General features: G+C 52.6%; 1 protein-coding gene across 10 annotated transcripts in view; it reads right to left on the bottom strand.

Moving 5' to 3' along the window:
* Positions 1–1,722: 1,722 nt before the first annotated feature.
* Positions 1,723–10,814, bottom strand: part of NLRC5 (NLR family CARD domain containing 5) — an 80,913-nt gene continuing 71,821 nt past the window's right edge. For 9 of the 10 annotated variants that reach the window (XM_032486370.1, XM_014563853.2, XM_014563852.2 and 6 more), the window contains 11 exons: positions 9,016–9,099; positions 7,715–7,798; positions 7,242–7,325; positions 6,853–6,936; positions 6,650–6,727; positions 5,811–5,894; positions 5,654–5,725; positions 5,288–5,371; positions 3,954–4,037; positions 3,550–3,633; positions 1,723–2,749 (listed from right to left, as the gene is read on the bottom strand). In XM_032486370.1, coding sequence (XP_032342261.1) covers positions 2,638–2,749; positions 3,550–3,633; positions 3,954–4,037; positions 5,288–5,371; positions 5,654–5,725; positions 5,811–5,894; positions 6,650–6,727; positions 6,853–6,936; positions 7,242–7,325; positions 7,715–7,798; positions 9,016–9,099 — 934 coding nt within the window. In that variant the 3' untranslated portion in view covers positions 1,723–2,637. Of the gene's footprint in view, positions 2,750–3,549; positions 3,668–3,953; positions 4,038–5,287; positions 5,372–5,653; positions 5,726–5,810; positions 5,895–6,649; positions 6,728–6,852; positions 6,937–7,241; positions 7,326–7,714; positions 7,799–9,015; positions 9,100–10,814 lie in introns of all 10 variants that reach the window. The other variant, XM_032486372.1, reaches the window with a different exon arrangement.

Raw genomic sequence — 10,814 nt, 5'->3', positions numbered from 1 at the left:
GGAAAAATGGTCCTGGACTCCAAACAAGCGGGTGGCTCATCTTAATAAAATGAGCAAAGTGACTACACCTGACGTGGGCCCCGTGCTGACCATGCTGTGGTTTATTTCAGGGCAGCTGCAGCACAATGTTTGGAGTTTAGAACTTGGGCAGAGCTGAAGGGGAAAGAAGGGAAAAGCAAAACAAATAGCAGCAAGTGAAGAGTACCTCCGAGCTCTGGACTCTGCCTAGCATGCGGCTCACCTGGCCTGGGGCTTCTAGTTGGTGCTCTGTTCCTTCCTCAGCTGTGACCTCCCCAGTCAGGGTCTCCTCAGGCCTTGAGGGATTCCTACTCCAGTCTTAGGCAAGGGGAGGAGGCAGTACAAACCAGCACCCCTCCCCTACCCCCGGCATGGAGGTGCATCGTGTTGCCCTTGGCATCATTTCCCGGGAGGGAGGACAGAATTTGGGGCTCAAGCTTTCCAGGGAAACTTGGATCCTCTGCCTGCTCATCCCCTCCCCCATGACTAGGCTGATGGCCCTACTTGAAGCCAGGTGTGCCCTGATGCTGGCCTGATAAGAATGTCCCTGTGTGGGTTGTGAGTGCTTGGCACTGGGCCGGAGGACTTTCTCCTCATGCTTAGTGGGGGGCTGAGGACAACACAGAGGTCGGCAAAGGTCAGGGCCAAGACATCCAAGTGAGCCACAAGCAGGCCAGGACATCTTTGCTTCCCAAGCCAAGTGGGAACAGCCTCTAGCATCCCCTCCTAACTTCTTTCTGAGTACAGTGGTGAAGGAAGTTGTCTCAGGACTCGCCAGTGGGCCAGCCTGCCCCCCAGTGGTGCTCAGCAGTAACTGCACCTTCCCTGCTCCATTTTCCACAGTGGGGTGCAGCTCTGGAGGAAGGCTCCCTGGATAGCAATTTGTTCAACCCACAGGCAGGTGACGGAGAGGGGGTGCTGTTTTCCTGCCATTTCAAGCACCTGTCTACTTGATATGACATTCAACCCTAAATGGGGACGGCAACAAGCCTGTAGCCAGTACCTATTTCTTCATACTGGGGACTTAGCATATCTTGCTTCCCTGACTCCTCCAAAAGTCCTGGGGGCCATGGGGTGTTACTACAGGAACATACAGAAACAGTACCTGGCCTCAAAGACAGGCAGCAAGGGGTCAAGTCACATTCCATTCCATGCCCATCTGACTTTCAAAGCTGTGTCCCTAATGCATCACCTGCTTGTGGAAACCAAGGACCAGGCAAGCAGCACAAGGGAGGGGGGTCACACTGGGAAGTAGTGGGGACTGAGGGATGTGTGCCTCTTTGCACATCTAAAGGGCATAGTCATACATCCCCAGCACGTTATTCTTGAGTAGGAATGCTGGACCAGCACCTAAGAGAAGCTGAAAACCTGAACTTTGGAGTATAAAGTCCCAATTTTAAATATTGACAATTAAATCAGAAAGAACTGTAAATATAATTCGAGTCAAACAAAGACTGTTTCTAACACTACAGCTTCTATAATACCCTCACGGCGCAAGTGGGTTTTGGAGAGGAGGTGACTTGCCTATGATCACATGATATATACGGAGACAGAGTCTGGGCTTGACCTCATGGCTCCTGACTCCCAGGCCAGTGCTCCTCTCCGCATCTCTCTCTGTGGTCTGCCCTGCTCTCCAGTCCCCGGGGGCGGGGGTGAATCACTTCTGACCTTGGTGAGGTGGTGGGACACATCAGACTCAGGTGAGAGACTGGAAGATCATCTTCATTTATTGGTTGTATTTGTACAGGGCCATCCTTGGGCCCTCTTGGAAGTAAGAGAACACTGTGTAACACAAGCAGCTCCTGGGAGCTCACTCAGGTTCTGCTGAGGTAGTGGCTGGATCCAGTGGCCTTGCCTAGCTATCTTGGAAGTCCCCACCCCTGCACCCTTAGACCTGCTTCATCTGTTACACAGGACAGACTGGGGCTGTCCCTTCTCAAGGTCAGGCTGGCTCTACTTGAACCTGGGCCCAAAGTCCTTGGAAGCTAGCATTGAAGGGAGGGGGTGTGATCCAGTCCACAGATGGAAAAACTGAGACTTGAGGCTGGAAGCCTTGTGGCTAAATCCTCAACTTGGCGCAGGGCCCTGACCCTTGGGCCACTGGGCTGGTCAGTGCTTGTACAATCTCCCCATCCCAGTTCTGGGAGGAAGACATTCTCTTGCTTAGCTGCTCTGGAAATGAAATTTATAAATATATACATGACTTAAAAAAGTAATAAATTAGATCTTAGACCAGCCTGAAGGCATCTGGCTAGCCATGGGACATATGTCATGGACATGTGTCATGTATCATATATGGAACAATTACATGTAGTGCTAGGACCTGTGCCCTAACCCACAGGCCACACTGCAAGTTTTGTGCAATGTCACATGGAACTGCTGCGTGTGACCTGTGTCATGCATCACACCAAGACATCCTCATAGTGCTACATGTCCCCAGCTGGCCATGCATGTCACATGTGATGTAGGGTCGTCTACTGGAAATACAAGGCTCTTTGTCCCCAAAAGTCCTCCATGAAGACTATAGCAGGACAAATGTGCCTCTTCTCCTGAGCACTCTATCCTTGTGGGTGGAAGTTGTCATCACTTGGCTGTATTCAAAAGGTCATGAGAAGGCCATCAGGTATTCCAAGGGACCTGTGGCTGGTTGTCGAAGAAAGCAAAGTCCAGCCTGGGCTCCTGGCTCTGCAGACGCTCGGCCATGTTGGCGGGGATAGGGTTATTCCAGAGGCTGCAGGGACACAGAGATTGACCCTTAGCATTGGGAGCTGTTCACTTACCCTCTCGTCTCTGCCGTCAGTCCTACCTACAGATGAGGAAACTGAGGCCCCAAAGGGAAAGAGCTGTTCCCAGAGTTACCTGGCAAGCATGACTACCTTAGGGAGAGGGTATCCCCCACACCCACCCCAACTTCTTCCACTCAATCTTCTTCCCCAGGAGCTAGTGATCCCAGCCAGGGCCATGCTCATATGACACACTGTGCAAATAAGGAAAAAAACTCCCCTTAAGACACTTGACTTATATGTCTGAAATTGTCCTAACGTATTGAGATTTATAGAGCAAGACACTTCACTACTACTAGAAATCTAACATGTCTACTATGTGAATGACGTGCTTTAGATGCACTGCCCTGATGCAGTGCGCAACCCACGCAATTGTATGTAGTGGCTCTGGTTATAGCTACCATTTTAAGTGCTTACTATGTGCTAAGCATTGTGATCAGTGCTTTATATAATCATTTATTCTGCAGAGCACCTCTCTGAGGTAGACACTGTCACTATCTCCATTTTACAGTTCAGGAAACTGAGGTTCAGAGAGGTTGAGTTACTGAAGCAAAGTTACACAACTGGCAACTGGCAGACATGGGATTTGATCCAGGTCTGCTTGCTACCAAATTCCTGGTGGAGTGGTCCAAGACTCCTTTAATAATCCCCAACCCAGGTCCTGCCTCTTTCTACAGGAAACCCCTTACATTAGAGATGTTGAAGTGGCCCCTGCCCCCACCAACCCAGTCCCTGCAGGCCCTGTTACCGAATGACTTGGATGCCAGACCCCTGTGCCAGCCCTTCAGCCAGGAGCCAGGCTCCACGAGTTGTGATCCGATTCTTCTCCAGGCTTCCCGATGGGCAGCAGAGGAACAAGAAAGAAACTGGCATGAGATGGGGAGAGATGGTGGAGGGGGCTTCCCTATGTCCCTTCCCCCGGCCAGGGGACATAGGCTTCCCACACATCTGCTTAGAGAACTCAACAAACAGTGTAACAGAAAGGTTAAAGGCCGGGACCCAGGGGCTTGGGGTGGACTGGAGTGTGCAAGTCCAGGAGGGCTTCCTGGGAGGCAGAGGCCTGACCTAGTAGCCTCTTGGCTTTTCCCAGGACACAGGTCCCCCTTCAGCCCTCTCCACCCCTTCTAGCTTCCCAGGATGTGCCCCTCTTACTCCACTCTCTTCAGCCGGTCCATCCGTGGCAGGACCCGGGCCAGCTCAGCAGCTGCCTCGTCCCCAAGCAGATTCCAGGACAGCCTGCAGGGTAGGGGCCCCAAGGTCAGTGGCAGAAAGCAATGAGGTCGATGGGGGTACAAGGCGGCAGGTGAGGAGAACTGGGGGCCATCGGGTTGTGGGGGTGGGGGTGCCATGCAGGTACAAGAGAGGTGCCTGATGGGGTGCTCAAGTGCTCTCCCTGAAGACTTTTCAAGGCACAGGTGGCTCCTTCCTACCCCTCAACCCCATTCCCTTCTGGCCATCCCTCAAGAACCCAGACAGCTTAGGAGCTGGCTGTCCTGAGAGTTTAGAACACATGGGCTGCGGAAACACGGCCATGATCCGAACTTCCACCAGGTGCGCGCCTCCACCGTGGCTTTGCCACATCCATGCACCGCCTGTATTATTATCTGTTTCATGTGTTTCTTTAAATCAGCCCTCCCTCCCTCCCTTCCTTTTTTTTTTTTTCACTTTGAGAAACTAATCTTAGGAAAACATTTATCACTACTATCAATGGGAAACCTGTGTTGAGGACCCTAAATAGAAGGTAGTTACAAGGATAAATACAGTGCAAACAACGATATTATCTTCTAGCTGAAACCTGTGTCCTTCCCAAGGTGCTGGTCATCCCGCTGTTGGCTACAAAGGGACACTCACCAGTGTTAGGTGTTCAGGTGAGTTAGCACTGATCTGAGACTCCCTCTTTGGTGTAAAGTAATGAGAAGAATTAAAATCTTTAGGATGCAAACCTAAAATCTTGTAATCACTAGTGTCCTGTACCTTATGAAGTAGCCTTCTCTTCCGCCTCGGTCAGGGCTCCAGGCTGGTCCTGGCAGTCTAGTTTATCCCTGAGGCAGCGCTGCCAAGCCCCAAGGTCTCAGTGTCTGCGCTGCCCAAGAGGGAGGTGGGCATGGCCAGTAGGCCAGCAGGAGGTGGGAGGCTGCTGGTTTTAGCCACTCTTCACTACCAGCAGGTGGTTCGTAAATCATAGGCTCCATAAACCAGACCAGGTGGTCTATCCAGACGCCTCCCAAAGAGAAGGTTAGGGGCAAAGAGCCTTTAGAGACCATCTGGTCCACCCCGCCTCCCGCCACTCCAATGGCAGGGAGACAGGAGAGTCTGAACGGCTTGGACCAACAATACTGGCAGAACAAGTGTTAAAACTGCCTTGAGAGGAGGTTTGACCAAGAATGACCTTCCCCATATACAGATAGGAAGACCCTCAGGGAGGAAGGGACCAGGCCTCCCCTGAGGCCTGCTTTTCCCAGCTCAGGGCTCTCCCACGCACTCACAGGATTTCTTCCAGGGCCGGGCAGAGCATGAAGCTGGTGGCGAGAGGCTTGGCAGTCTGGTTGTCAATCTCACACGACACCAGGCTGGAAACAGAGAAGGGGAAGGGATGGAAGTGTCTGAGTCAGGGGCACCTCCTGCCCGTCCCCCTCTTCCCACCCTGCAATCAGAGCAGGAGGAGCAGAGTGGCCAGGGTCTGGGGCAGGATGGGAGTCTTAGGAATGTGCCCCTTTTTTGGTCCCAACCTTCCCCTATACCTGAGGCTTCTGTCACTTCAAAAGCCTTCCCAGGTGTCAGGCTCAGCTAGAGAAGGAAGGGCTGCCCCTACCGCCCCCCAGCTCCCCAGGTAGACAGAGAAGGCTACGTACTCTATCTTCCGGAGCAGTGGGAGCCCTTGACAGAAATGTGGGACCCCTCCGGCCAAGTTGTTCTCTGCCAAGCTGCAGGGCAGGGGAGACACCTGTGAGAGGAATCCCCAGGCCCCCCGGCCTGTTCCCCTGCCCAGGCTCCATGGCCCCTACTCACCTGATCTCCTCCACGTGTGAGCATCCATCCAGGGCCTGGCCCAAGCTGAGCACCCCCTCTGGGCCCAGATGGCTGGACCGCAGGCTGGGGAAAGGGAAGGGGGAGAGGAGAGCCTGGGGACCAGGTATAGGGATTGAGGGGCTGGATCCTCCCACCCTCAGCATGGTCTCAGGCTGCACGGCCAGACTTTAGATAGTCTCTGGGTAACTGCCAACCCAACCCCTCTTCCCACCTACCCAGGACCTGGGTGGGTCTCTAGGGCCTTGGCTTTGGGGTCTGAGATCCCAAATTCAAGGCCTGGCTCTTTCATGTATTGGTAGGGTAAGATTTCCACATCTCTTTTGGCTTTAGTTCCCTTGCCTAGAAAATGGAGCAAATAGAAATTCCGGCCCCATGGGGATCCTGTGAGGCTCCAGTGAGACCATGGACATAAACTGTGAAGTGCTGAGGTCATGCTGCATGGCACTTTCTCCTGCATAGCATAGCCCTTTGCCAATGCTTCCTCATTTACCCTTTGAGACTGGCTAACAGGGCATGCTGAGCTGGGATTGTTGTACTGCTTTTAAAGATGAGGAAACAGACTCAGAAGGGACATGGGCTTGGCCAAGGGCACACAGGGGCTGATGGCAGAGCCAGGACTAGGCTGGGTCTTGTGAGCTCCTTGCCCCAGACTCCAAAGGCTGGAGAGGACCAGGCGGGAGGGGGGCAGCCGGCCCCACTGCATGTCATTTCCCCTAGAACAGGGCAACCCAGCTGATGGGGGCTTTGACCCCCTAGTGCTGCTGGGGGAACCCCTTCCCGCTAACCCTGCACACACCACAGGCAGAGGGGCCACTCACTGCAGGACCCTCAGGTGCCGGGGCAGCCCCTGGGCCAGCCCCAGGGCTGTGGGATCTCCCAGGTCATTGCAGCCAAGCCTGGAAAAGGAGAGGGGATAAGGTTGAGCACTAGGCTGGCCCACTCCAGACCTCTGCCCTGCCCTATGACCACTGGGTCAGGTGAACACAGAGGGCAGAGGGCGGCCACCCAGGCAGACACTCACATCAGATCCTCCAGGTGCCTGCAAAGGGCGAGAGACTCCACCAACCGCGCTCCCCCTGCCAGGCCGATGCCATTTGCTGAGAGGCTGAGGAGGGGCAGACATCAGATCCTTCGACTCCCTGCTCCCCACACCCCACCACATCTGCTGGGCCCAAAGAGACAGCACCCCTGCCACATACCATCCCAGCCTGATGGGGCAGAGAGACCCCAAGAGGGGCAGGGGCTGAGCTGGCTCCAAGTCACCAAATCAGCAGTGCCAGGTCACCAGTCCCACTGCCTGGACACTGAGGTGAGGGGAGGAAAGCCAGCCTGAGCCAGAAGCTGGCCTCTCCCCAGACCATGGCATGGCCGCTCCACTGAGGGCCCCTGTCAGGAGGGCTGGCCACTTACTCTATCTTCCTGAGCTCAGGCAGCCCCGGCAGGAGGGCAGCTAACTGCTGGGCACCGGCGTCTCCAATCTGGTTGTGGCTCAAGCTTGGGGAGAGAACAGCAGGAGAAGTGGAACCGTCAGCTACCGTCCAACTCTTGTCTGTGTCCTCATCCCAGAAGGGGAGGGTGAAGTCTAGAGAAAGGCCTCCCCACACCGATCAAGTCCCCTCACCCTCTGCTGGCTGAGGACGCCAAACTCTTGTCTTCTGTGCAGGGTGTTCTCCCTGGTGTCTGACCTAAATCCCTCTTGCTGCAATCAACACTCTCACATCCTATCTTTGGGTCCCCAGGTTCTGGTTCTGGGGTTGTGCAGTGTAGAAGAGGGGGAAAGTGATGAGATTAAGAAGTAAAGAGTGTCCTCAAGGAGCCCCTTGCTTTTGTCATCTTCCCCTGCCAAAGTTGTCTTGGGTCTTGGGGAGGGCCAGGCAACTCACCCCAGCTCCTCCAACCTGGTGGTAGCTCTGAGGGCCTTGAAAAGGTGGCAGCAGCCGATGTCGCTGATGCTGCTCTGGCTCAGCCTGGAGAAGTAGGGTCAAGGAGCCTTAGTTAGGAGTAAAGGCCTTTGCTGGTGCTGTGCTCAGAACTCTACAGTTTGCAAAGCCTTTACACATCCAAGAACTCCTATGCCAGTCACAAAACTTTCAGGGGAGGGGGGCGGGCGAGATGAGGAGACTACCTAATGTCCACATGAGAAAACTAAGCCCCAGGGAGGAGCTGTGACGGGCCAAAGACTCCCAGGGACTCACAGACAAGACGGAAGTGAAAGCCCATGGCTACTGGCCTGGAGCAGTGGCCACGTATTTTTGGTTTGGCCAGGCTTTGCCTCAGCCCCTGTGTCAGGCACCTCCAGGTCAGCCCGGCTGAATGCCAGTTTCTCATGGGTCTCACAACTCAGGCAATTCGTTTCTTCAGGGCATATCTTGTTCTAAAATATGCGAATGGTGGGCTTTTCCTTAAACACAGTTTATTTACTGTCTTTTCTGCACTGGACCATGCCCTGCCTCTGTGAGTGGGGGAAAAACCAAAAGAAACAGAACAGTTGATGTACGCTGTCCTGGCTTCACATTGAGTGTTTGTCTGAGGGTTGTTTGTTCTGTTTTCGTTTCTCAAATTAATTTTTAGGAAACTGCCTTTAGGTATATTAATTTGGGGTGAAATGACCTGGTCCTCCAAACTCTCTGCGCTCACTTCCTATGCACTCTACTCCACCAGAGTGGGGGCAGAGACTTGGATAAAAACAAAACAATGCTTTGTGTCATGGCTTGGGTTTGTTTTGAGTCACAATATTTCATATTTTGAAAAATCCCATGAAAAGAACATGCACTGTTTGTTTATCAAAGTGGCCAAGGGCACAAAGGCAGAATACCAAGGTCATCAGCTCTGAGTCTAGACCCTCATGACTCAGAGTGTGTTCTGAGGTCCCCAGAATGGGCACCATCTGGGAGCTTGAAATGCAGAATCCAGGCAAGCCAGATCTGCAAGTCAGAAATGTGCATAAGAACAGACGATGAATTTGTGCACATTAAGGGCTGTTCTTGGACTTGGGCCCAGCCCCTTCAGTAGCCAGGAGGAGGCTGGGGGCAGTAAAAGGCAAGACCTGGGGCATAGACCTGGGAGGGTACAGGACTGTCCCAAGGACAGGAGCCACGAGGGTTCTCAGGGAGGTGCCCTCCAGTGCTTCCCTTGGGGAAGTACATCCTCCCACTCAAGCCCAGGGGGTCACTTGGCCACTCACCGGAGGCTCTGCAGGAAGGCCATGTGGCTTAGTCGTTGAGTGAGCACAGCCAGGGTGGAGTCGCCCAGTGGGAGGTGGCCGAGGCTAGAGGAAAGGATGCCACAGGAGGACTTGGCATCGCTGGGCTTGGGTCCCAGACACAGATCTAGAGTTCGGAGGCTTGAGGCCCCAGTGCCCAGCAATGCCCAACGATCTCCAAGACAGCCACTTACATCCACACATTGTAAAAAAAAAAATTGTACAAAACAAAACTACCCTGGGAAATCCAAATGCTGTTTCTCTGCACAAATTACTAAGATCATCCAGGTAGCAGTTCTATGCTCTACATCACATTGGACCCAGGCAACTGATCAGTAATTAGAGCAACCACATATGGAACACATACTAAGGGCCACTGAGAGATGATATCATCCCCATTTTAGAGATGAGGAACACTGAGGCTCAGAGGGCACACACAGAAACAGGCAGCATCAGGAGCAGAACCCAAGGCTGTAGGATTCCCATTCCTGGGCCCCAACCATGTGTTACCCATGGACCATGCTCCTTAAGGCCCCCAGCCTGGGCAGGAAAAGGTAATGATAATAATAATAACAACAACAGTCAATACTTATAGAGTGTGAACTCTGTGCCAGGTCCTGTTCTAAGTGCTTCATATGCGTTATCTCATTTAATCTTCACGACCACCTAGGAGGTAGGTCCAGCTATTATCCCAAGTTAAGATGAATTAAAAAGCACAGAAAGGTTAGGTAACTTGCCTAAATTCACACATTAAGAGGTGGAGCCGAGAGGTGACAGCTGTCCTGGTTTGCCTAGAACCAAGGGGTTTTCCAGGATGCAGGACTTTCCGCTCCAGGGCAAACTAGGACAGTTGGTCACCCCACCAAGGGCTGAACCCAGAGGGTGTGGCTCCTAACCGGCTCCCATGCCCCAACCATTTCAACACAGAGGGACAGGCGGAATAAGTTGTCTGGATTCTAGGGGAGCTATTTGTCAGGGAGGAGACACTCAGAAATGACAGATCTGGAACCAGAAGAGGCCTCTGGGGAGTGAGGCTCCAACCCCTTCATTCAGACAGAAAGGTATCATTATGCCCACGTTGGAAAAGGTCTCCCTAATCACCCCTTGCCTCCCCAGGACAAGCAAAGCGGGACAAAGTGGGAGAATTTTGTTGCTATGGGGCAAAAAGTGAAAGGGCTGCTTTGAAAATGTATTTAAAACATGCATCAAAAAAAAAATCTGGAGAAAAATTCACAAATGGCTCATTTACAGAAGCTTTCCCAGGAGATGTCATTGCCAGGGGATTTCGTGTTCTTTGTTACATATTTCTATGATAATGGAACTTTTTATAATTAGTGTGTATTTTTGGTCATCAGAAAAACTTTGAGATCGAAAGCAGAAGATGCTGGGGAGGGCACAGCTCAGTGGTAGAGTGCATGCTTAGCATGCATGAGGTCCTGGGTTCAATCCCCAGTACCTCCATCAAAATAAATGAGTAAATAAATAAACCTAATTATCCTCCCCGACAACAACAAAAAGCAGAATATGCCCTGCCAAGTGTTCTTTCCTGACACTGTCACGTCTGCGCAGGACAGGGACCTATCCTTCAGACTGAGGCTGTTTCTGGTGTTTCCAAGAATTTGATGACTCCAAATTATAGGGAAGAGTAGTGTCGGTTACTAAGGGAATGATTGTAGGCAAATGGCAGTGGTCATCTGTGGGGTTTTTTTCCCTTTCTTGTGTTAATAGCCCCCTGAAATACCACCTCTGACTCAGTCCAGATAATTGGGTGGGCACGTGAC

The sequence above is a fragment of the Camelus ferus genome, chromosome 9, assembly GCF_009834535.1.
Source record: "Camelus ferus isolate YT-003-E chromosome 9, BCGSAC_Cfer_1.0, whole genome shotgun sequence".
Taxonomy (NCBI): domain Eukaryota; kingdom Metazoa; phylum Chordata; class Mammalia; order Artiodactyla; family Camelidae; genus Camelus; species Camelus ferus.
The sequence above is the reverse complement of the archived record's forward strand: the minus strand, read 5'-3'. Positions and strand labels throughout refer to the sequence as shown.